This window comes from Gordionus sp. m RMFG-2023, chromosome 3 (assembly GCF_954871325.1).
Source record: "Gordionus sp. m RMFG-2023 chromosome 3, tfGorSpeb1-WG-v2, whole genome shotgun sequence".
NCBI lineage: Eukaryota > Metazoa > Nematomorpha > Gordioida > Chordodea > Parachordodidae > Gordionus > Gordionus sp. m RMFG-2023.
This window is the reverse complement of record NC_088777.1, coordinates 11,057,495-11,085,193: the sequence shown is the minus strand read 5'-3', so window position 1 is coordinate 11,085,193 and position 27,699 is coordinate 11,057,495. Positions and strand designations below refer to the sequence as shown.

Sequence of the window (27,699 nt, the reverse complement as noted above, 5' to 3'; positions counted from 1 at the left end):
AAAATAATAGTTATATGTCCAATAAATTTCCGAATTTTTTAGATATAAGCTAAATAATTTTTAAGTAAATGAACGGAATTGGATAAGAAAATATACTTATTTCCTTCGATTTACCGAGTTAGAATAAAAGGCGAGGTTACAATTTAAAAAAAAATGGATAATATTAAATTGTAACCAGAGATCTATAAAATTCGTAATCGTACTATCGATACAATATCAACCTGGCCTAATATATTTTTTTTCATACTCTATATGCAATACAAAATGAATATTTTTAAATTGAACACATACACCACTATTAAATAATAATAAAATTGTAATTATAATTTAGACAAAATATCTTTAAAATATTTTTTTTTATATATAATATGGAAGTAATGGCGACACTTTTTTTTATCGAAATAATTAAACGACTTCAAAGGTTGTAAATTATAATTTATAAAATTAAACCCAGTTTTCAGTTCAAACGCTCAAAAACGATTCTTTTTTTTTTCTCATCATTTACAACCACATTTCTTAAAATGTTTAACTTGACAAATGTTAAATTAGCATTTCATCTCTTTGATTATGAATATTTATATATAATAGATGTAAAAAATAGTTTCAGACATTCACAATAATTTGGGCCTGGTCGATTTCTTTTGATTAAAACAGTTTGGAGTTATAGATTAAGTGACCAATGATATTTTTAAACAATCACTTTTTAATAATATACCAACAATAATAAAAATTTAGATTTTTTTTGATGAGAATTTTAATAGATTTTTATTTAAAATATTATATTTTTTTAAACCTTGAATATAATATAAAATTTAGATGTCCGAAATTGAAAATATTTTTTGGATGAGATTGCTAATAAATATTTTTAACATAAAACAATATAGAATTTTCTTTTAAACCTTAAAACAACATAAAATATTGAATATCTAAAATCGAAAATATTTATTTTATTAAAATACATCTGATTCCATCAACTGCACCCATTTAAAGCGCATTAAATATTTCTCCTTAAGCCATTTCCCTAACACGTTTCTTCAAAATGGTTTTCAAGGCATGTTTCTAGTAATTTTTTATTTTATTACCTAATAAAAAATAACAATTGGTTGATATTTTTTTTGTATAATATAATATTAGAAAAAACCTATGTTAGGAATTTCCCCAACATTTAATCTTTATAAAAATCAAACTGTTTAATAATCGCTTTGAAAAGACATTCTGTCTGGAAATTGTCTTAACAGATCAAAATTTGAAAAAAAAGAACAATTTATATAAATAATTCTTTCGTGTTAAAATCTAAACTAAATGGTAACAACTCAGAAAGAATTCAAAAAACAGACTATAAAATATGCTTCTAAAATTCCTGAGAAAATTAAGGAAATTAATAAAAATTTGTAAATGTTTACTGAAAACATGGAAATTTGTGAATTTTGCAATATTTATCGCATGCCAACTCTTCAAATGTTGCACTTTATATACATCCATGTAGCACCAGTCACGAAGCGTCAAATATACTTCTAGGTAAACAGTTATTTATTAATATTAAAATTTATAAATAAGTAGTCACTTTTGTTTTTTAAGTAAAATGTTAAAGTACTGAATTATAAAAGTAATTGTTAGGTTTTAAATTTTTCAATTGGAATTAATGATATAGATAATCGATTTTGATCCTTTCTCTACGATAAGTTGAAGTTAAAGATAAAAGTCTCATGAATTTAAAGAACTGAAACTTTTAATCAATTCATTCCGATATATAATAAAAATTCCAATATTATTTATCAATATTTTTAAATTGCCTTTAATTCGGTTTCCAGGATGTGTAAATTAAAATATTGTGAATAATCATTTAAATGATTACTAATAAATATTCGAATTAGGATAAAAAGTTTATAACTCTCTTTCCCGGCAACTGTTATTAACGTTTTAGTAATAATTTTAAGTGTTCAATGTTAATCATATCTATTATTATTCTTCGCAATGTTGTCAATCATAATATATTATCAGTTCCACTACTTATCTTTTTATATATACGAAATCATCAATTTTTATATATTCATTTCATGCAATATTTATATCACGTTAGTTATAATTGGTGTTAATCATATTGGATATTGATTATCGAATCGAATAAACTATTGATTATTATATCCCGCGTCTGATTTATTCAGGAAAGTAAGTAGATGAAGCGTTCCTAGAAGCAAGGAAGCATTACTTCCCTTGTAATTTTCTTAAAAAATTCTAAAATAAAATTGATAGAATCTTTATAAAAAATATTAATACTTCATTACCTAAATGAATACTATTTTTACTAGGTTATTATTTTACTACCTTAAAAATATTATTTATACTACTTTATTATTTGAATACCTTAAAAATTATTATTATTTTTACTACTTTAAAAGAATTAATAATATTTTTACTAAGTTAAAAAAATATACATGTGGGAAGTAAATACAGCGTCTACATGACAGAATTTTCACTGGATGCAAACCCCCTTCAAAAACCTTTGCTTACCCCCTTAAAAAATTCAAACCGGCTTCGGCGGCGATGTCTCTTTATCATTATTTTCACCTATCTATTTATTGATACTCTTTTCAAATAATTTATAAAGGATAACTTAAATTAATCAATCTCTACTACCAACTATCGATATTTTGTGAATATAAAGAATTTATTTTTTAGATAATAAATTTAATTAAAACCTCCATTATTTACAATGAATTAATTATTATGGCATTATGAGCTTGCTGAAATATCTAAACCTTTTAAATTATATTTAAAAGGATAGTTTATTTGGAAAACAATGTGTATGATTGTTTGCAATATATAGATTTGGTCGATGAATTGTATTATAATAATAGTATAATAAAAGTATTAATTTTTACAGCAATAAATTTTGTTATTTTTTCTCAAAATTTAATAGATAACCCCCCAAAAAATTTTATCCTACCCCCATTAAAACAGATTACCCCCTCAAAAAAATAGGCTGCAAACTGTTTCTACCCCTCCCGCTCATGTAGACGCTGAGTAAATATATTATACCTATTTTTAAAATAAATAAAGAGATAATCATACTCAGATATTGTGTAATACGTTTAAATAATAAAAGTTGGGGAAGCAAATAAAAAAATGCATAATTCTTTAATAAATAAAAGAGAAAGAAAATTTTTATTTTTTCTTTATAAAATATATCTTCCTTTTTAAAAAGTATAACTAATTTAAAATGTCTATTAATTAAAAATATGTTGTTGAAAATTTATTAAAAATATCATTAAGCTTAAAAAATTTCCTTCCTCATCAACCCTTTATTTTATGGGGTTCCGGATTTTTTTTTATTTTACTTCCCGTAAATGATTAGGTAGCAAACTCATTTTGTTTTAATTTAATGGAAATTTGCCTGTTCAATATATGTGAATCATCGTCTTCATAATTATTCCACGTAATTTTTTTTTCCAAGTTTGATGGTTTTTTTAAGAAAACCAAGCGTTGCTCTGTTATATATAACGCATGCTAAGCGTGTAATATCACGTTTCGTGTAAATTGATTGCCGAAAAAGACCAGAATCATTTTTACAAAACTTGAATAAAGAAATCAATTGCATTCGTAATTTTTCTAATAATATGAGTGGTTCGTAGGATATAATTTTTTTAATTCTAGGCATGCCTATTATTACTCCCAAAAAATATTTATAAATGATAAAGGACTTTGGAATATCAAATATTTTTCGATGACAATTAAACAGCATGAAGAATCAACTTTTTATTTGCAGTCGATGATTCAATTAAAAACATTTGGTGAAAAACGAATTGAAAGTATGATAGATTAGATGCGCAAAATATCTTGAAATTTTATTCAAAACAAAGTCCCGTTTATTTATTAATCTTAATTTAGTGAATGGTTGACTAATAAAAATAAAAAACATTTTTCAATGACTTCCCTAAACTTGGTTGTTCGCCACTCATTTTAAATAAATTTTTTACAATGCATTTTAAAATTATAATTAATCACTGTTTTAAAAAAATGGAGAGTTATTTTAATATAAAAAAAAAGAGTGTATTTATTTACTTCCCCAACATTTTTTATAAAAAAATATCACCATAACACAATTATCTTTTTATTTATTAAATGAGAATAAGTAATTTTATTTGTGTTCACTGTGCCATTTTTATTTATCATAAAATAGTAAATAATCCTTTTTTTAAATACAAAAAAAAATTATAGCCAAAACATATTTGGGAAATTTTCAAAACTATATAATAGAGTTTTAACATGTTTTCAGAAACAGTAGGTAAAAAAATATTCGCCAAAAAGATTTATGTTATTGAAATTTTTCTTTTATTTATTTAAAAAAATAAGAAATGTTAACTTGGCTCGACTTTTTTTTAAACAAAATTATTATATACATCTTTTTGAACTTAATTGTAATTGTGAATATGGTTCTTAATTAACATGTAAAAATAGCATTATAGTGTATATTATTTTTAAAGTAATATATCAATAATAATTATATTTAATAATTTCTTAAGAAAAGTTAGAAGGGAGACAATGCTTCAGTTGCTTCTATTAACAATACAGTTTCTAAATATTTTGTTAAATTATATTACTATTTTTAATTTAGATTAATAGATATATATTTGTCAATTAATTAGCAAAATATTTCCAAAAACGTAAAGAAAGCATCGGTGATTTTATGTATCTAATATATTTGTGGGAAATGTACATTGTTTCAACAAACCCTTTAATAATTTGTACCTATATAATTTTCGATAAATTTTATAAGTATCATTAACAAGGTTGTTAATTTGAATTCAGAAAATGCATGGAACTATTTCAAAATAAAGTTAACATTTTTAATAATCATAGCATTATTTTAAACTTTTTTGTATAAAATTTTAAATTTATATAAGTTATATTTTAGTTTTTTAAATAATTCTATCTTAAAAATCTTCTATATAGACAGTATTCTAAGTATTAGATATCTTAGGATATTTTAATATATTTTATTTTAATCTAATTTGCATTTTTCTTACAATTCAATAAATAAATGAAAACCAGTGATTAAACATATCAATCAAAGTTATCAATCAAATTATTTTCTTTATTAATTCTTACTATGGATAATGAAAATGTAAGTTCCAAATAAATTTGGCTAAGAATATTATAGTGCCTATTAGTAGAATCTTAAATTTATAGCATTGCTTATATAAAATTTTAAAGATGATTACTTTCTATAAATTTTTATTAGCATTAAGTATAATTAAATAATTGTTTAAATTTATATTATGAGTGAAATGGATACATATATTATATATTTTTTATTTGCTCTATTTAATACTTAGTAAAACTTTTGCAAATGAAATTTTTAATAAACATCTAGAATTTTTTAAGTTAATATTTTACCAAATCAATTTTTTTTTCACTATATCTAAAATTTTATATGCACTTAGCAACTCCATTCTTTTAATCAAATAACTATTATGAGCTTATATTGAAGCCTAACTGGCACCTAGTCTAAATTTATAATTAAATAATGATTTTTGACAAAATGCTTAAAGTATTACATATTGTTATCTTCAACAATACCTGTAGAAATACTATTTAACCTTTAAACACTAAGTAATTATAATAGAACACCAAAGAATTAAAATTGATACTTTAAAAAAAATTAATTATTATTTATATATATAAGTTAAAAAATATATACATGAATGCAGTTATTAACATCAATAATAATAATTTATATTTAATGAGTAATATTTTTCAAACAGAAAAAAACATTCTAATAAAGAATAAAATATTATAATGATAAAATGGCATACCTAGGATATATTCATCGAGTTTTGAAAATATTTTTGTAGGCTTTGGCCACAAACCCTCTTTTACCCTATATAAAATTCTATATATTATTGATTTTTCCATGATTATATCATCTCTGTTAAAATTGGCAGAATCGAAGTACTACTAAAATATGCCAATGTTTTATACTTCAAGTGTCAGACTTTAACCTATAGTGGCCATCATAAATAAAGAAATTATTAATGCAAAATTTTGGCTAATCTTACAATTAAAAAGAACTGTAAGGATCATTCCAAAAATTTTATCAATATCTCATATGAGTTTTGATATGTGCAATAACAGTGTCAACATATAGAATAAAAAATATACAAGATAGAAAATAATGGCAGCCTATTTTTAGAAATTTTATAAAAGTAGCAATGGTTTGTTAAGGCCATGGAATCATATTTTAATCCTCATGATAAAAAATCAAGTGTGATGCACTTTTAAAAACTCTAATAAATGAAAAGATAGGTACAAATTGAGCTCCCCCAATCAATTTTCCTTACTAAGTGAAACAAATTTTTTGTGTATTTTATTTAACAATGATTACCGATAACAAAGACCACAGTGTTTAGGAAGATATATCTTGTAACACATGTCATATATATATATACCTTTGCATATTTTTTTAAACCTTTGCATATTTTTTTAAAAAAATTTTAAAATTTAAAAAATTACAATATTGTATCTACTAAATGTAAAATATATATATTAATAAATTTGAAATTTATCTTATTTCGATTTTTTTCAACATTATAATATTATCTTCTTTTTTTACCCCTAATGATCAAAATTGCAGATATACAATGGTTCAGATTGCCTATTTAGGATGCTTTTTTTGATTTCTTAGTTAGACTAAAATTAATAAAATTTAAAAAAATCAAGAATTTTTATTTCTGGAAATAGTTTGACCATTAATGGGTTAATGTACTTGGAACATTTATTTAGACAGATAATGTTTTATTATTTATTTATTTAGTATTCTTTTGTTTTCCTATTAAAAATAATTAATTTTAACAAATTTAATTGTATTATTCTTTTGTTTCCTTGTGGATTTTTTTTTGTGAATACTAATTAATTTTAAAAATCCGATAGCGTTTCTTATTAATATTTGGAGTTATGTTCAATTAAGATGGAATAATAATTTTTTTTAGTATAAAAAATTTATATTAACTAAATATTTTAGTAATGCAAAATTGTTAGAAAGGCAGTATTTATTTATGATAATAAGAAAAGGAATTAGGAGTGTATATATTTATTTAAAGCTTGTCCTTATTTTTGTCGGAAATAGTGATAAATTTGACATGGAAATCAATAAAAGGATTTTTTAAAATGTTAACTTAGCTTAAATTTGAGCATTTATTGATTTCATTTAAAAAATAAAATAAAATCCTTCATGCGGAAGAATGTTTCTGCACCTCCCGAATTTCTCAATACCTCCTCCAAATTTTCTGGCGATTACTTTCTCATTCGCTTCCTCAAACTCTGTATAAAGATTACGATAGAGTCCTTCAATTTAGACTGAAGTCAGGCCCTAACCTAAAAATTGGGCTTGGCTCGGGCCTTAAAAATATAAATAATTTTTAAAATGAAAATATTTTCTCAAAAATAAAATGATAACTAGATTTAATCCTGTTAAGGACGAGTGTTGTTAAACTGCTAACCCTATATTTTAGCTAAAAATAGTATGTAAACCCGGATCCATAGATGGCGAATGGACATCTATTAACGCAGTTTCGAGGCTTACATAATATTTTTGGGTAAAATATTGGGTTAGCCATTTTTAAAAATCAAGTCGTTTAACAACAACTATTAAGGACAATACAATTTGTGATTTTTAATTTATCTTCATAAAAGACGCCTTTAATCTATATTATATTATAAATAAGGAAAAATTCCGGGTTCCAAATTTCATTTGCCTCGAGTGGTTTTAATTCTTGAATTTTTTTAAAATGACTTGATTTATTTATATTTTTGCCGAATTATATTAATATTTACCTTTATTTATGAGCTTTAGTATATACAGAAATAAATTATGTGTGTTTGGCTTACCTTATAAAAATATATTATATCTAAATTAGATAAACAAACAATTTCTATAATATAATGAATTCTAAACATATTTTGAGGTAAAATGAATATCTTGGAGCCTTAATTTAAAAAAAAATATTTTGAATTTTTCAAAAGTAAGAAAAAACAATTATATTTTTCATTTATGTACTTCCAAAAAAAATAACTTTTTTCTCCATGCCCCAAAACTTAATATGATTATTTTTCAAATTTATTTATATCAATGCTTATGTATCGATTATCGATTTGTAAAATATACTAAGTTATTGATTTTTCAACATTTCTTGGAAAGGGGAAAAAACCATTTTTATTATGATACAATATTGTACTCATAAGCTAATTTTGAATTTTTTCAATATATATGATATTATAGCTTATTTTAACTTCTAATTATAATAATTTTTTTGTGGTCCAATCATAATAAAAAAAAAGAGTTAATAGTTAAAATAAATACTGGTTCCACTTTTAGACCAAACAGCTTTTGAATTAGGGCACCCTATTTTGATTTGTTTTAAGTGTTTGGTGGCATTATTATTTTCCGTATTCTTTTTCTCGTTTCTTTTCATTTTTATTGTTGTGTTAAATTTTTTATTTTACAGGTTGTTGGTTTATTCGAAGCTAAATATTTGGCTAAACGCCCATTGTTTAATAATAAATCGAACCAGGAGATACCCTTAAGATTTAAAGATAAAGAATATTAAAATTATTAAAATTTAAAAATATTAATTAGGAAAAAAAATAAAAAATTAATTTCCCATTTTCAGACTTAATTTAGTATAAAAATATTAGTGCCCTGCGGTTAGTGTTGTTAAACGGCTCGTTTTGAGCCGATTTTTAAAAACGGCTAACTCAATATTTCATCCAGAAAAATACCACTCAAGCGAAGATTTTTCTCATAGAAGGAACATAGGTCTATACATATATTAACGAAATCTCGAGGCTTAGGAAATATTTTTCTGGCTAAAATATTGAGTTAGCCGTTTTAAAAAATCGGCTCAAAACGAGCCGTTTAACAACACTACCTGCGGTTGTCAAATTTTGTAAAGCTCAGGCTAATCTAATCCATTTAACCTGCCGGCATAATCCCCTAGTCTTATAGTGCGCACAAATTGAGCATTTGTTTTTTGCCATACTTCCATAAAAGAAAACGTAATGAATCCATTGCTTAAATTGAGGTTGCCTTTTTAGTAGCATCGACGATTCAAAGCGTTTTGTTCAAGCGTTATGATGTTTAACACAGAGTTATTACAAAATTAAGCCGACAAATTGGTATAAATTTATAAATATGGAGCGTTATGATGATAAAGTTTGAAAAACTATATTCCAATAAATGCATAATACCCACCCTAGACACTTTTATAATGAACTTTTATTCAATTTAAGGTATATTAAACTATCGCCTTACCAAAAAAAATATGCGTAAAAATTAACAACCAAAAAAATATTTAAAAAAAAATAATTAAAAAATAATCAATGGTAATTATGGTACCATAATCTTACCGAATTAAATTGGAAGGATTATTAAATTATTAATAATTTTCGACCCTTGGAGTGGTAAGGTGAGGTATATAATAATCACAATATATTCTTTAATTGTTATTTCAGTGGCCTCCTATTTATGCGTATCTTTATAAAAAGTTTATTCAATGAATCCAATTTTTAATATGTATTAAAGTGTTGCTAAGTCCAAATCATGTCCTGGCTTATAACTACTGTATATATTCTCCATAGAACATAGATAGCGTAGTTATCTTTGGGGAAAAACTTGTCAGGCCGAAGCTCGCTCAGTTTTCTCTATCTGAGTTTCTAGAGTTTGAGCCACTCCATAACAACGGATTTTTTGTATACAAAGTTACTTTACAACGTTTACTAATATAAATAAACTTAAAAAATCAATAAAGTTCGATGCCATATATTCCTTACCCTTTGAACTCTCATTACCCCTCATTCACAGAGCGTGAATTGTGACGAAGTATACAAAATATTCAGTTTTTCTTATTAATTCAAGGGTTAGGAGAAAAAAAATAGTCTAAAAATTAATATTTAATAATTTTTTTAAATATTCTTTTTTTAAAAACTCATTATTTTTTTTTTCAATTTTAAATATTCACATAGTTTAAAAAGTATATATTAAAACTTATAATTATTGGAAGAAAAAAAAAATTAAAAAAAAATATATATATTAAAAATTATATAAATATGGTTTTCAATAATTTTTAATTATCCATTATTACAATAATTTTTGCGATTTTGATTTATTATTTATTTTTTTTACCATCGTTACAAAATTTATGTTGAGATTTAAGAACGGTATATAAATATCAAAGCTTAATATAAATACAGAAGCGGGCTCAATATGTCTCATCTCGCCGTACCATTTACATATATTTAATTTGTCACCTTACCTTCTCAAGAGTAGTTAAATGAAGATTAGGAACAAACAATGTTAAAACGAATTGATAGAGTTGTAGATGATTTCCTATTTTATATTAAAACCCTTTTTGAAAATGAATAAAAAATTATAGCAAACAACAAATGCCAAATTTGGTCTATATAATATATCTGCACTTATTTTTTCATTTGATTTGGATATAGCCGTTAACAACAATAAAATATAGCAGAACGCGGAGCGGTAAAGAGAAAGTGGATATATATTTAAGAAATTTTTAGATACCGCGCTCTTCGCCATCTCCGATTTCAAAAAATTAATATCGATTTTCATTTTTAATAATTAATACAAATTCTTTTTTACAGTATATTTGTATATTATAATTATCGAACAAATTTTTACTAAATATATATTTTTTCTTTCTTATTTAAATATAAGTGAGAAATTAAAATACTATTGAATAAATAAATATATTTATAAGGATAATCTTAAAAAAAATCCCCTATATTAAAAATACTCATTCATTATAATTTAATTAATATAACATAATTTTAAGATTAACTGAAAAACATTAAAAAGAACTTAAAAAAAAGAAGATACCTATCACCCTAGAAAGGAGTAAAGACTTAGGAAATTGGACCGGCAGATTTCAAGAGAAATTTATTGACGTAATGATTTCTGCCTTATAAACTTGGTTATGTTGTAATGCTTGTATTTTGTATGTGGTATATACCGAAAATCTCGACATAGCCGACTTTTTAAAATCTAAATCAAGATTTTAACCAAAAAATATTACCTAAGACCTCGCAATTTCTCACTGCTTCCGAAGAGTCCAATCCTCTGTTATTAGGCGATGGAAAAAAATATTTTAAATGGCGCAAAATTTTGAACTTTTCTTAGAATTAAGAAGTATTTTTGAAAATTTTAAATGATTTCATGTCTAATGGTTTTTTCTGCCTGAGCTGCCTTATGTCCTATGGTAATTTTATCTGTCTAGGCCCGGACCTATGCCCTCTTTGGCCCTACTTTTTATAAAAGGGAATTAAGGAATATAGCTCAGTCTGTTAAACATTAAGTTTGAGTATTCGCAATAACACTCACATAATTTAATGATAGTTATGTATTTTATTATATTTATTACATAATATGATATTGGATAATATTTCCCACTTCTGATTTAAAGAAAAACTTTTATTGTTTTTTTTAATCGTTATATTCAATCAGTGGATGAATAGGAAGGAAATACTGCGGGTCGGCTCAGCAGTACTCCAGTTCTAACTCCATTTCATTTTAATCAATTTTACAAAAGAACCTTAAAAATATCCCATGACATCTTGTTACATAAAAGAATATTTTAAAATCAATTTTTAGATTTGAAAAAAAATATAATTGATGGAGGGGACCCCAAAATGATGAGATTTGACCTCGATTACTATTAAAGTGGAGCTAGAATCCTATAATATTTTAGAGATAATTTTTACATGGGATTTAAATATAAAATTGCTAGGTATACCAAAATTTTATCGGTATATACCAAAACTTTATCGGTGTACCAAAATTTTATCAGTAATTAATATTTAATAACTTTTTTTCCATTCCATCTATCAAATGACAATTTGTATGTTTCACATTTCTTATGCCCCAAATAATCATAATTAAATTCTGATTTCGTTCACTATAAGAATTTTATATAAATAACAAAATTTTATAATTTGAACACCGTACAAACTACGGAAATATATGATGGAATGTAGGTGCTTGCGATTTTTTAGTCATGGTGTCATAAAATGCACCATAAAATTGCACACTAAGATATATCTTTATAACGTATTTGTTCCAAAAATATTTCTTTTAATATCATCGAATATATCCTTTTTTTAGAAGCAAAAACATTTATCTATATTACTTATATAATCTGTGCATAAAATACTTCTTTTTTTTAAAAATATTTACTTCCAGAAAATCGCAGTTCAAACAAGCAAGGGCTTTCCCCTCAACGTATTTTTCCACGTAAGAAATATTTTGATTATAATTTATATGCACAAACATCCTCGAGGACTTAAATTTCGTGCCACATATCTAAGATTTTCTTAAGAATTAAAGTTCAATATATCAAAAAGTTTTTCTCTCCCGGAGAGCATAGTAGATTTAAGAAGGCTTTTTGATCCCTATTAGAGGTGGGCGTGGGTCATGAAATTAAGCGTGACAGGGTCGCGGCATGAGCGTGAATAAAATGTCAATTATTAGGCGTGACTGGTCTTCCCAAAAATTTTTCCAGGCTTGATTGGGCGTGAGCATAAATTTTTTGTTAATCACGGAAATTTTAATTTTTAAAATTGTCTATCTATGAATATAAATTTGAAATTTTATAATTATAATATATATTTTCTAGTTTAATATAATTCTTTTTGAGGAATAATTTTTGAAAACAAAATAAATTACGCATTTTATAAATAATATTTTTTCCTCGTCTTAAATTTCAATTGAATGAAAAATAATTTCAGCAATGGAAATTTATGTTTTATATTCATTTGTCTTTTTTATATACTAATCATTTGCGCTCAAATTATGATCAGTCAAAATTAAAAGGAAAATTAAATATCTTAATAACTTATCGTTTATTTTCTCATATTTACTTTAAATCTAAAAGATAATTGATGCAATTGCCTCACATGCTGTTTTAAATGTTGTGAATATAATTGCATTCAAAAATGATGAAAAAAATGCCATATATTAAATAATATAATGCATTATATTTTTGATAATTGCTTACCTGAAATAGCTTTAAGTATAAATGGTGTAAAAAAGATAGTGCAATATTTTAAGCAATCTGCAGCAAACAAGCTAAGACATTTTATTAAGCAACCTATAATGGGATAAAACTATGCATATATCATGATAAAAAGTTTCTTGAAATCATAATTTAACTTAACAAACAAGAATTAAATAGATTAGCTACCATTGATATAAATATCATACACTATTTAGATATTTTTCATCACTATTCAAAGAATGCTCAGATAATCTGAGAGCGCAGATTTTCATCCCACTATAAATGACAATGGAAAAGATCCCAGAAAATTATATTGTCAACAAAAATTAATAAAATTTTGCCATTTCAGCAGGCGATACAGTAATAATCAAAACCCTATGAAACAGGACAATATCTCTTTTATAGGAAAGATTTATTATGCAGTCACCACAAATTCTAATTTCAAACGTTTTAAGTTGTTACCAGACGACGAAAAGGCAGAATATAAAACTTAAAAAGTCCAAGTGATTTTTCGAAGATATGCATAAGACAATGCCAGACATCCTGTACACATATAAAATAGCATTATTGTAAATGAAACATTTAGAGATTTTTCGGCAGGCCACAACATCTATCGATGAAAGTTGTCAAGATGAACTTAAAGATTCGTCGTTCAAAAAACAAATAAATTAAATTATTTAGAAGTACGGGAAAATACATTTCCTTTTTTGAGAAAATTTGCTAGTAAAATTTTATTAGCCCTGGCAAGTTCGGCTTCCAGTGAAAGATTATTTTTTCTATAGCTAATCGCTTATTAGATGAAAGACGAACACAATTAAAATAAAAAAATGGACATTCTTTCTTTCTTTAAATAAAAATTTTGATCTTTAAACGATAATTATTTTGTTTGTTATTAATATAAAATTATAGAAATAACAAAAATTACATAAAAGTACCAATAAAATATTATGAAATTTAGAAGAAAAGTAAAAACCGCGAGTTTTCGGTCGTGAGTCCTTCGTGAGCGGGCGGGTCAAGTTAAAATCTTTCAGCAGAAAGCCTGAAAAGGCGTGAAATTTTTTCTGCCACCGTGAGCGGGCTAGCCGTGAAAAAAGTTAGGCCCTCGCTCGCCTCTAATCCCTATGGTTATTTATAATGCATTTTTAAAACTTTAAGTGTTTTTAATAAATATTTGAAAGAAAGAGAAGGAAAGATAAAAAAGGGAAAGAGGGGAACTTTATAAAATTGAAAAGTTATTATATCAAGTAGGAAATAGGGTGCTCTGCTGCTAAGTAAATTAAAATGTCCTTAAACTATTGTATCACTAGCGAACTCTAATTATTATGGGCTTAATTTTCTTAATCAGCGGAGTAGTTCTGCATTGAAACCTTCAATCATAATTACAATATGTGTCACAGTGTATTTTTCTTTTGAATAAAAGCTTATTTATTTCATGAATATTTTATTACGGATATTTTTAAGGAAAATATATTGCTATGTAGGGCTCGAACCATAAAAAAACAAATATTTTTTCCAAGCCCTATCCGTAAGTTAATACTTTGGACATATACCTTAATTATTAACGATTTAGGACCAATTAGGTACCCGACCGATATTAAAGGATTGAACTGAAGATCTGTATTAAATATAAAGGCAAGACAGAATACAGCTATATAATAAATCAAAAGACCGGATCGAATACCGATTGCAAAGATCAGGCGAAGTTCATTTAAAAAACTGGCCTCATATGAACAGTTGATATTTATTAATTTTAACTTAAAATTATATTAATTATTTTTTTTTTCACAAAGGGCCCCCAAGAAGATGTCAAGAAACACCCCGTAATACTCACTGTTCATGACATAGGAAGCAATCGTAAGTAACAATATTTCTTTCTTACAAATTCTTCGCTTCTAGTATATAAGTTTATCTTAGAATTTTTTTTAAAAAATCGCGGATATTCTCAGTCTTTGGAATTACAAGGCTGTTCAAATTTGATAGAACAAAAGTAAATAGCTGTTTATATTTGATACTCTAAAAGTATATTTAAATTGAAAATCTGTTTTCAGGTCAAACTTAATTCCGTATTTTTTTCAATTACTCTTATATGCTATTATCAATATTTATTTACCCAGCATTTAAAATTTTAATACATATCCTGATTCTGGCTGACTATTTTATAATAATTATTTTTCAATTTTAGCATAAATGCTTGGTTATTCTAAATTAATTAAATTATTTTTTATATAAACGAAAATTATATTTATAAACAGCATCTGAAATAATCATAGTTATCAACGGGATCAGATTAAAGAGGGTAGAAATAATCATGGAGATTTTTTTTATATAGGATCACCGCAACATAAAACATAATTTAATAATAATTTTAAATGCATACAAATAGAATAGGAGAATTGATTTAAACTGGTAATTTTTATTTAAAAAAATCATAAATTACAATCGCGATTTAAATTAATTTTATTTGATCTTGTCAATCTTATTATCTCTAACTTTTCAGATTTTTTAAAATTCATATAGGCTTTTCTTAAAAACTTATTAATCCAAAAAAAATATTTAACTATGGAGAAATATTTATTTAGAAAAATATATTCCTTCTCTTATCATGTATCTGTAAAATTTCTCACAACAGTGCAAAATTTATAAAGATTTTGATAACAATTGACTTGAAAAAAAATTTCAAAATCTTTTATTAAAATTTGCACTTTTATTTTTATTTTTTAGAATGGTAAAAATCAAATGAACTTGAGTAACAATTTGTTTAAAAGAATTTAGTCAATGGATTTAGCTGAGCATAGTTTGTTTACATTTTACAGTGTAGGTTCTTGCACTTTTTTTTAGTGGAACGAACATGTTTCGGTTCAAATTTATGGATGGGAGGGCTTTGCAACCATACCCCCCCCACTCCCCACACGTTTGGATTTTCAGCCTGGTTTATGTTCAAAGATTTATATCTTCTTGTATCAATTATATTTATATATAATGCATTTGATCCAAAACAATAAATGGGTTGACACCATTTAAATTTTTTCGAATAATCTTTATTATTTATGTGCCCTGCAAAATTGAGCAAAGCGTTCTTTTTTTACACCTTGAACGCTCACATTCCTACAACTCATAGAGCTAGAGAAAATAAAATTTAGATTGTAATTAATCCTTTAACAGCATACCTAACCATTATGAAAAATTTTAATTGATTTGTAAGATGTCTCCCCAACATTCTGATTTCACATAAAATGAGGAATGACTAGCATAAATTAAAAAAGATATAATTTTTTTTAGTCTACATTGAGCCCTTACAAATTTCTAAACTGATAAGAAATAAGTTCTAATTTTTTCCCTCCATTTTAATTTCATAAAGATGATAGATAAAAATGATAATTTTTATGAAATTATATCTTTATTTCAATATTATATTATAATAAAATTAAAATATAATTTTTGTATTAACGGCGTCAGTATCGGTACCAACTAAAAAAGAATAGTACCCGCGCGTCTTTGATTAATGTCCATTTTTTTTTGAAATTAACTTTTCATCTCTTCAAGTCCCATCATTTTAAAAGTTCCAAACATGTATATTTTTTATGATTTAAAGATACCAGTTTCCACCCATTCATATACCACTCGTCAATGCAGGAGGTCAGGAAAAGGGCATCCTTCATCGAAGTCGACATACTCGGGCAAGGAGAAAATGATCCAGCCTTGCCAACTCAAAAGTTATATTTTTTCAGAGCTAAAGCTCTAATTTATTTTTTTTTCGGTGGACCAGGCTGATATTTAAGTTACTTTGAAACGAATAGACGGGTTGTAAAGCTGTCTCAATATTTTGGGACTAAAATAAGTGAGGCCAATTAGTTATACCCCCCCCCCCCCCCCCAAGATACTATTAGAGTCCTAGACACGAGTAGGGGATATCTTTAAAATGATAGTAATGAGTATTTTAGCAGTGAATTAACCAATGCCCAATGAATGAGTTTATCAAAATAGGAAGGGAAATAACATGATTACAATCAGTTCTACCCTGATTGTCAATAAGACTAACATCGTTTGATTATGTGAAAATGAGATTATGGCTGCCAATTATAGGTGAGGTAGATTATAAATTGGAAAATGATGTGAATATAATAATGTATATTTAATGGTTAAAGATTTTTTTAAAGATCAAAATAATTTTTTAAAATATTTGTCATTACACAAAAATCACAAAAGATTTACTTATAAAAGATTTTTTACAAAAAAAGATTTGGAATTTTAGGTAAAATTTGATCGCGAAATTTGTTTGAGTGAGCATTCTCAAAAAAATCTTTCAAGATTTTTTATTTTGAAGAGCATTTAAAACTCTGATTAAAACTTCAACTAAGACTGAGGAAAAATTTGATAAAATAACAACTTAGCTTCTTTTTTTTAAAAACTTTAATATGTAATTTCATTAGTAAAATTTTTAAAAAAAATAATTCTATTTACTAGTTATCGATTTCCTTCTTTACAAGAATTGGGCGAATCTCTAGTATCAGTTTTAGACGCCTTCAAGTAAATTTGCTATTTTCTTGATAATTTCAGCACAATTTATTTATCCTCAAGATAATCGTTTTCGCAACTTGTTATTCTGATTTTTAAATTATGATTATATATTAAATTTTTTACCTTTAAATTACTATTTTAAATTTAATTAATCTCTTTGTTGCGAATAATTAAATGTAGGTAAAAAATATATTCAGATTTATGGTTAGAATATATGGAATTTGTAATATGAATGAAGTCCTTAATTTATTTAAATGCTATTATATTCTTATATACGATATAATAAATAAATATATAGTGTCCATTACGTCATAGGACTTGGAGAAGGTGCTGGTGCAAATATATTAGCTCGATTTGCGGTATGTATATTCGGATAACTAATATTTTAGGAATATTCTTACTTATATAGGGGCGTTATAGGTATTTTTTCACTGGAATCTCAGGAGGGGGGGGGCAGTGTAGCTTGATTGAATACGAATTTTACGGGTTCAATAGGGTTAAAAATTATTAATTAAAAAATTTTTTTAAGATTATTTCCTTCTATAAGCTATTATCAATATTTATATGCAGCATTCTACCACACTTACTCCCCTCCCCTTTTAATCCAATTTAATTTTATATAAATATTGTAGAATAAAAAATATGAAAATTTTATAATCCTTGTTGCTATTCACCCAATGGTGGGTGCATTGCCAAGAATATAAGGTTAGGTAAATGGATCAAAACATACAAAAACAAGGCTTTTACGCCTAAATAAAATATTGACGTTATTAAGAATAAATTCCTTATTGTTATCGTCCAGATGGATGACTTCTATCTCTATTACTTTTTGGAGTGGCTAACGGGGGGTCGCGATAGCTTTCATAAGAAGGTGTTTTTAAGAGGAATTCATATCATATTGTATTATATTTTAATAATTACACAATTATATTTGGTCACTAAAAAAATTTTTTATAGTAAATATAATTATATTTCCTTTTGTACAATCGAAATCGCGTTTAATTTAAATGAATTATAAAAATTATTTACCGCTATATTAAAGCACAAGATATTTTATCAATTGAGCTAAAACATTTGGGAAAAATTTCTTAGTGTTGAATCCTTTACCACATATGACTACTATTTAGTCACATACTGTTCTTTTTAACCTACTTTACTTCGTTGATGAATAATCAAAAGTTAACAATTTTCACAATAATATTATCATTTAAAAAATATAATAAAAATAAACAAGATATCCTTTTATTCAATCCCATTTCCGTTTTTCTATTAAAAAAAATTTTCTCATTTTTTTATTCCAATTTAATACATTTAACTAATTAGTTACTAATATGATTTCCTCTTCTTATAAATTTGCATCCGATTATATATTTTTAGAGGATAACGACGCTATTGATGGTGAGCATCAATTTTATAAGAATCGAAGGAATTTTTTCCCAAATCTTTCTAAATTGTCTAAAACTTTATGGAAAATTCACTTTGTCGGCCAGCTTGCCAATTAGAAATTCTTGTTATTCCATAAACCACTTTGATCAACCAAAAATCACATACGTTTTAAGCAATATATGTTAATGAAGTCCTACAATTCGGGCGTCAAATAGGGATTTTTTTGGGTTTTACCTATGATTTCGAACAGTATTCTCTGAATAAAAATGATTCTAATGATAAATTAACATCCTATCCCGATTTAGAGGTATCAACGCAAAAACTGCTTTATTTTATTTCATACCCGTGTGTAATGTATAAAAAAATGTATCATTATTCACCTGTTGTGATACACCTCATTATGGTCAAAATCAATTATCGATATATATGTAGATAAGGAACCCCTGTTAGTTTTTTCAAAAAGATACAAACCTTATGTAGTAAAGGGGCCTCTCTATTTAGCCTATTTAAAATTAATATTTTAGCTAAAATAATATTACATAAGCCTCGAGATTTTCTTTTATAGATGTTTAAACCTTACTGCCATCTATGAGCAAAATCTTCATACTTGCATAATATTTTTTTACATTATTTAGTATTTTTTTAAAACTTAAATGTGAAAATAAATGTATTTTATTTTAATATACTTTATTTATAGATGGCCTACCCGGTTAGATGTATGGGCCTTTGTCTCATCCATTGCACGTCTACTACGGCCGGTGTCATGGAATACTTCAAAGATAAAGTAATGAGTTTTATGTTTATAAATTCGGCCTAGTGAAACAAATTTGTTAAGCATTGAGACACGAATTTATTTATGCTTTTTTCAAAGTTGAACTAATTTTCAAAAAAAAGAACCCGTGACTATGTGGGACCAAAATAGGTTTAGCCGTTTTTTCAGGCTTAGGATTTAACTATACATTTTTTTGTAATTCTGGTTAATTATTAATTACAAAAGTTGACCATTGCTAATGTAAAATGTTGTTAAAAGATAATAAAAATGCCTAAAAATTTCATTTTAAAAAGTAATGCTTTGCTTATTCTTTCTGGTTATCTGCTAAGGAAAATAAAGCAAGTTCATGCTTAAAAACGAATTTCTTAAATATTTTTAAAATGACTTTTTATTCTTCGGTCTACCATTCAATTTTTTTTTTACATAGATAATATCATGGAAACTAGATAGTGGAATGAACCCCACCGCAGAGCAATATTTGATATTCCACAAATTTGGATCGGTAAATAATAATATTTATTTAAATAAATATTAATTTTGCATTTGGTATATTATTAATGTTATGAGATAGCGCGAAGAGAAAGTCCAAAGATATGTGATGATATCTCTATTTTATCCAATCAAAAATTATTTTTAAGCATTTATGGAGCCATTAGAATTCTCTTTAAAAAATATATCGAGAGAAAAGGAAAATTAGTCCTTAGAATATTGAATATAAAAATAAACCTGTGCACCGATGTATTATTTTGCGGCAATGCATTGGCCCACCTATAAAACAACATTTATGATAAACAGTTTAAATTTGTTTGTATAGTATTGCCAACAAAATTAAGCATAATAATCAAAATATGAGGTTTACTACTAGGGAAGCAATTGACTTTATTTTTACTAATTAGATTATACAAAATATCAAGATTTACGAATGAGTGGAATTCGTCTTTGTTTTTAGTAAAATACTAAAATTGTTATATTTTAAACCTTTTAATAGCTTTTTTCAAATGAAATATAAATTGGATAATCGATAAAATTATGATTCCTTTTATGTATTAAAATCCCGACTCTAAACTTGCCGTTGTTGAGGCCAAAGTTAGGTACAAATTTTTTGCTTTATTTTTCAAGTTTTGTAAAGTTTGATGTCGGTCCTTTTTTTGAAAAATCATAAAAAAAAAAATTTTCACTTTTATTTATTAATAAAATAACATTTTTTTAAAATTTGTTGTAAAATTTGTACAAATACATACGCTTATCTTTTTTTTGTTAAATCTTTTTTTTTAAATAATAAAAAGAAATGACACCAATAATATATCGTATGACCCTGCAATAACAGTTAGCGCGAATTCGCGGCAAAGTATACAAAGAAAGAATGAAAGAAAAAAGAAAGCTCATCTTTTCTCTTCTCTTGTATTCTTCTCCACGAATTCGCGCTAACTGGAAACGCAGAGATAGCCATATGCATGATTTATTTTTTATTATAAAAAATTAGCAATTAAAAATTTGCTTCCCACATGTAGTTTTTTTTATAACATATTAAAAATAATTGGCATATAAATTATGAAAAATTGCTAAGGGAAGCAATTTTATTTTAAAAAAATCAAAAATTTCAAATATACATTTTATTTTTCCTTTTTTTTTCTCAGGAAATCGAAGCCCAAGATAGCAAAGAAGGCAGGGAAGAGCTTATACAGAGTTATGCTGAAGCTCTCAAAAAGCGGATCAATCCACAAAATTTGAGATATTTTCTGGAATCATTTCTAAAGTTTTAAAATTGAAAGAAAAAAAATTACTTTTAGCCAGAACTTGGAACCTGGATTAACATTTGTTCCGGTCTCGAATATTTTTCAATAAAGGGGGGGGGTTCTGTGGATTTTAAATATTTTTAAAGGTCGATTCTTAATTTGATCCGAATCCGACAAACTGTCGGAAGAAAAGAAGTTCGAAAATTTAAAAACGGAATAAACCCTCTAAATAACAGAGACCTACTTTTTGACAATATACATTTTACATTTTTAAATTAATTGTGATATTTAAAGGAGGTTCCACTCCAGTTATTTATAAAAGCGAGTTCCGGTTATGTCCAGAGTTCAAAAAAATCTTTTTGCGATTTTCTAAAAAAATATTTTAAAAGTTATTAATCATTTATATTTGTATTTTATTTGTTTTTTTTTAAATTTAGCCGCACAGATATATCCACGAGGTTGGAAAAGGATTTGACGTAATTTTTTATTAATATAAAAATAATATAATTACCCGTGTTATTTATCTTTAAATTATTCGCTAGTCGAATGGCTTGCTTATCTCTTAGTATTTATATTAGGCGCCATGCCGATCACAGTTTTGTTTCTCTCCAGTAAAACAGGATTATGCAAATTTATACTATTTAATAAAAATATTTGTTTTTCTTTTTTTTTTTAAAAAAAGCGTCGATTGTTTATTGGTCACCGCGACGAAGGGCTCTCATTTACATACCATTCATACAATGCATTCATTTATGAACAAGCAAAAATCTTCCTTGCTTCAAATCAACGAAGTGGGAGACGTTATTAATGAAGCGGTAAATCCTTTATAATTGTATAAGCCATTTAAATGATTGATATGTCATTAATTTTTTTTTATATAAGGTACTAACGAACAATAGAGATCTGCAATAGGCGGGTTTTATAGAGCCTGCCCACATATGGTTTTTAAATTTTTTTTAGTTGCCCATCCACTTAGTTTTATAAAAAGATTACTCAACTCGCCCACCCAATTTTTCGATATTATTGTTGTGATTTGGCTTTTTATTTAATTTTAATATATTTTTACTTAAACTTTTAAAATAAATGTAATACTATGAAATTTTATTTCCTTTTAAATATAATTATAAACTCGTGTTCTATTGAATTCTCCCGAAAAATATATCTACGTTCACCAGTCCGCTTGCACGTTGTTAAAAATTTTTAATCCGCCGGCCCACATTTGCCCAAAGTATGAACGAGTTGGCTAAATACCCCCATATTGCAAACTTATATTACACAGTTAAAGCCTTTAATTAGGTGGGTTGATTATCCCATCCAAATACTCTTCCATATCCCTTCATGATTGAGGAATCGTTATAATGTTAACCATGGTCTTGGTTATCACTATCTTACTCCATATCCAAACAATTATTCTAAATAAATCTTAACCTTAATATTGGTCAGATATTCACATTTTTAATTTTCCTCATTCTTTTATTCCCTCTTATATTCATATTAGTCACAACCTACATAATTCTCTTATTTTCTTTCCCAGTAGACCAAACCATACCATATTTATCAAATACCAGCTTCAGTTAGATAGTGTAAAATATAAAAAATACGTCTTTAACAACCACTGACTTTTATTCAATTACTGCTAAATATATATTTTTTTTAAAAAGCAATTAACAATTAATTTTAGTCTGAGCGGTAAAAAAACAAAAATTAAACAATTAATTTTATTCAAACCTATATTTAAAAAACAAAACTTAATTGATATTTTTTAACACAATAAACAGATAGATAGAATGGTAGATAGAAAGAAAGAGAGATAGAAATAAAAATTACATAAACTTCTAATATCAAAAAATATATAATATTTATTTCTTAAAATTAATGCATTTTAGCCTGAAAAATTAGCCGAAGGATTCATATTCTTTTTGAAAGGAACCGGATACAGTAATATACTTTTTTTTAAAATCTTGTGAATATCATATCCCACAATTAATGATTCTATAAAAATTATTGGTAGTTTCACAAAATAATAGGACCAATCGGAATATTAAGAAATAATGTTTTGGAGATCCGATAATATTTAATAAAGTATTTTAATTTTTATTTCTATAAAGACCATCAGCTACATTGTGACTTTTTTAAAATAAACCTATTAGTTTCTTACCGCCATATAATATTAGAACCAGAAAATTAAGTTTCCTCTATTTGGGCTACCCATCTCATCATCAGCCATTCCTCGCTTAAAGCTTTTTCGGCTCTTGTCCTCAGCACAACTAATCAACCCATAGCTACCATTCACAAACTATTGCTGATGTACATACTGGCCCAACAGTCCCTACCTCTATTGGTGCAGATAGTTCGACGTTTGATCTAACCGACTCTACACATGTAGAAATGTTTTTAACAACGCCAAAACCATTCGTTATATCCCGACTACCTAAGGACTTCAAGTTGTTAGACACCTGTCCAAAAAATTGATTTCCTTGTTAGTTATATTCTTCAATAAATCACTGGCTAGACTTCCTGTCATTTTCCTTCAAGACCTTGCAAATCCCCGATCCTGCTAGTAAAAAATCACTGACACGCAAATTAGGGATACCACACCTATTAATCATATTTCTACATCCTTTAAAATTCATTACATGAATAAAAATAAGAATTAAAAAAATGTCCTGCTCATGCTCACCAAGGTCAGATTAATATCTTAAAAACTCGATATGAATTTTAAATCCGCCATACGTTCGCAACTTCTGACAAGCTGGCTCCCTACGACCAATCAACTTATCAGACCATTCTCCTACTGTTCATATGATATTAAAGATGATCTACTGTCTTACCCTGAGGCTCCTCTACTTGCAGCCAATTATACTACAAGCGACGTTAGAAAGGTCATCCTCTCCTTAAACGCGGTTCCTCACCTGGATTTGACTGGTTTCACTCAATATCACTACAGGATCTAACCGCAGCTTACATCACATAATAATGCGATATTTTGGGAAATATCTAACTCCTCAACCGTATGCTTATCGGAGGCATACCACCCATTATTTGTTCACGATATTCAGTTATATCTGCCCAAATCATTTAGGGGTCAACATGAAAGGTGAATGTGAGGTATCCCATCACATGACCCGGATGTAATTACAAACAAACACCAGTGACGATATCCTGATTAAAACAGACTTTTCAAAATCCTTTAACTCTAAGACATATCGCGTTCCTAAATCCTATCCTCACCCTCTACCCAGAATATTCGCAATTTATCTTGATACTAGTCCTTTACACCTTAAATTTAGAGATAGGTTGATTCCTTCTAACGAAAGAATACAACAAGTCGACCCTCTGGGTTCATTTTTTCTCTACCTAGGCATTAATAGCCTGATACGATATAAAAGACCAGTGCAAGCTTAATCTTCATAATTGGTATATCGAAGATCACACTTAGCGGCCCCCCGGAAGAAGTTATGAAGGCAATTAATATATTAAAATCCAGCTAGGGGACTGCGAATTAATCCAGAATAGAGAGCCCACTTGGGATAATTGACTTTAACCACAATTTTATGTTCAATCATACTCAATTGAACTATTTGACACATCTCGGATCTCTGGTATGTAAAGACGAGTCCTTCAAGTTCCTTGCCAACATTTAACGGGAGATATCCCTCACACGCATACATTATCGTGTCTCCAAGCCCACTAAGCTTCCTTTTTTGGAACTACCTTCTGATTTCTAGAATTTTATATATACTTCTGAATCTCGCGAATCTTCCGATATCATTCCTCACAGAAGAGATACACAATCTTAAATTTGTGGATCTATCTTGGTTATAGGCTATCACCAACCAAATCTGGTGGTATTGGCATAAGGCCGCCGTCACTAATTTACATTAGCGCGTTTATATCTTCCTGCCTATCATGCGAGCATACACACACCCACAAAACATCCTGACCCCTTGCTTCTGCAGGAAACCGATCTCTAAAAAGCTGAAGGATATTATTTATATTATAGTCAATTAAAAAAATGCTGTTTAGTTGTTATAATTTAGAAACTAGGCATCAAAGCTAATTGGATATAAATTTTGGATTGGACAATTAAGGACTCTATTGAGCAAGGAATTCCAGGTCGTAATTAGCAATAACATTAGTTCATTATTCGAAATATATTTTAGAATATTTTAATAGTTTTGACTATACAACGAAAGCTATTAATTATTTTTTGAAGTCTATCGAAATTGCCAACAGTGTTACACAATCTCATATAGACTTCTCTTCTTATCAAAATGACAAAATTTATATTTTATTATACAAAACAGACTATTTAAATATAGATAACAAATAAGTTTATAATACGTTGGTATATACCCTTCATAATGTTTTAGCATACTTATGATAAAATTGGTAATATGAATTTTTCCATACATGAAATTGAATATTCCATTAGCGGGATTAAAGAGATCAAACATATTTACTTAGTGAGATTGAAGTACTTATTATATCTTATGAGAAACAACCGCTAAGCGCCTTTATTTTAGAAATGGATGAAGACCTTGTTACATTTTACATAAATATATGGATGCTATTCCCTAAATAAATTTATGCCACTTGAATCTGAGAAGAAATGCTCAAAAATACCACTATTTTAAAAAACGGAGAACACGTAGATCCGGCAATTCCTTCTTTCTTTAGCATAATACTTATTGGCATACATAATTCTTATTTCTTATATATAGCAAGTATATAATATAACAAAATTACTTTCTAATTAATTATCTTTTCTTAATATCATAGAGTCACAATATGTAGCATCTTTCAAATTACTAACTTTTCCATAAATGTCCATTCTAATTGAAAATTAAAAATGAGGTGAATTTTTAAAATATATAATTTTTTCCTAAGATGTGTACGACATTATATTTATGTCTATTTTCAATCTCACAAAGTTCCTGCCTTGCCAATGCCGCACTCTCAACATGGTAGGGCCTCGCGTATTTCCATGGTAGATGCAGATAAGCCCGATATGCGACGTTATTCTAGGGACGAACTTAATTTATAGAATAAAAAAAGGAATAACTGCAATTTTTTAGAGGAAAAAAAAAACTTTTACAGATCAAAGAGAAACAAAAAATTTTTGAAATTATAAACAATCATTTTTTTTAAAAAAAATATATTATTGTAAATTCCTTTATTCAAGAAAAAAGGCCTTAATTTTATTTATGGAAGATTTTTAGATAACATGCTATCTCAATAATCTTATATTTTATAATTTTTATCTAAAAAAAATCTACTTTTTAACTCAATATCGAATAAATCAATAATTCATAATATTTATAACACTACCTTATGAAATTAGGGGCATTTCTGCCTCGCGCACCTATTTTATGCATTAAACATTAAAATTTATGGTGCACAATTTTTATTATAAAAATAATCCTTTACTTCTTTTGTTTTTATGAATGTAGTTTTATTAAATCATAATATTTCTTTTGCATATCCACCCATTTCAAAAACATACTCATCGATTTTGAAATATTTATTTTAATCTTTTTTTTTAAAATTATATATTATAATATATTCGTAATTTTTTTTCCCCAAAAATTTATTTTAATTCGATAGATTTATTGGCATTTATATAGTTATATATTTTTTTAAATCAGCAAATAAATAATTACCTACCAATCAGGGAAGGGAAGAGAGAGCAGAATTAAATCGCAAAAATAGTATACTAAGTTTTTTTTATTTATTTTTTATTGTCCATAATTTAAATGCACTTTGAATACAATGTTTCTCCCATCACTCTTGTAATTTTTGTGACTACCATGCAAAATGTTCTTGTATTAAGCTATAATATTTATACTGGAGTAAGGGAGGGGGGGGGGGTTAAAAATTTATCTCCTATTCTCTTTAATTTAAAAAAATATTTTAAATAATTATAATTTGTCTGTTAATTGTAAGTTAAATTTTTTAAAATCAATTTAATTTAATTCCCTACTTAATAGCCTCTCTTCTCTCGATATTCTTATGTGTATTTTTAAATTTATTTATGGATCAATATAATTTTTAAAAAGTATTATATCTTATCAATAATAGATTAAATTTTACGTTTATTTTCGTTTATCTTGTACGACCGGGAAATTTGCCAAGATTATAATATGATTTTTGTTTATTTAATTTATTTTAAACATATTTTATTAAAGTTATATATATTTAAATTTAATTAGCGCATTTG

At 26.4% G+C, this 27,699-nt stretch overlaps 1 protein-coding gene across 1 annotated transcript; it reads left to right on the top strand.

The window, feature by feature from the left end:
* Positions 1-5,033: 5,033 nt before the first annotated feature.
* Positions 5,034-26,543, top strand: LOC135927326 (uncharacterized protein ZK1073.1-like). Its single transcript, XM_065463288.1, has 13 exons — positions 5,034-5,125; positions 12,254-12,304; positions 14,858-14,921; positions 16,660-16,780; positions 17,532-17,594; positions 17,884-17,944; positions 19,669-19,755; positions 20,171-20,245; positions 21,381-21,499; positions 21,917-21,955; positions 22,162-22,294; positions 23,366-23,417; positions 26,414-26,543. Exons 1-13 carry the CDS (start codon positions 5,111-5,113, stop codon positions 26,524-26,526), a joined length of 993 nt encoding a protein of 330 aa, XP_065319360.1. The 5' UTR covers positions 5,034-5,110; the 3' UTR covers positions 26,527-26,543.
* The last annotated feature ends 1,156 nt before the right edge of the window (positions 26,544-27,699 follow it).

Excerpts from the sequence above, each read along its gene's own strand:
- LOC135927326 (XM_065463288.1), top strand. Across the intron at positions 16,781-17,531 it reads CCAGCCTTGCCAACTCAAAA|TTATCGATTTCCTTCTTTAC; the intron begins GTTATATTTTTT and ends TCTATTTACTAG. Across the intron at positions 20,246-21,380 it reads TATTCCACAAATTTGGATCG|GAAATCGAAGCCCAAGATAG; the intron begins GTAAATAATAAT and ends TTTTTTTCTCAG.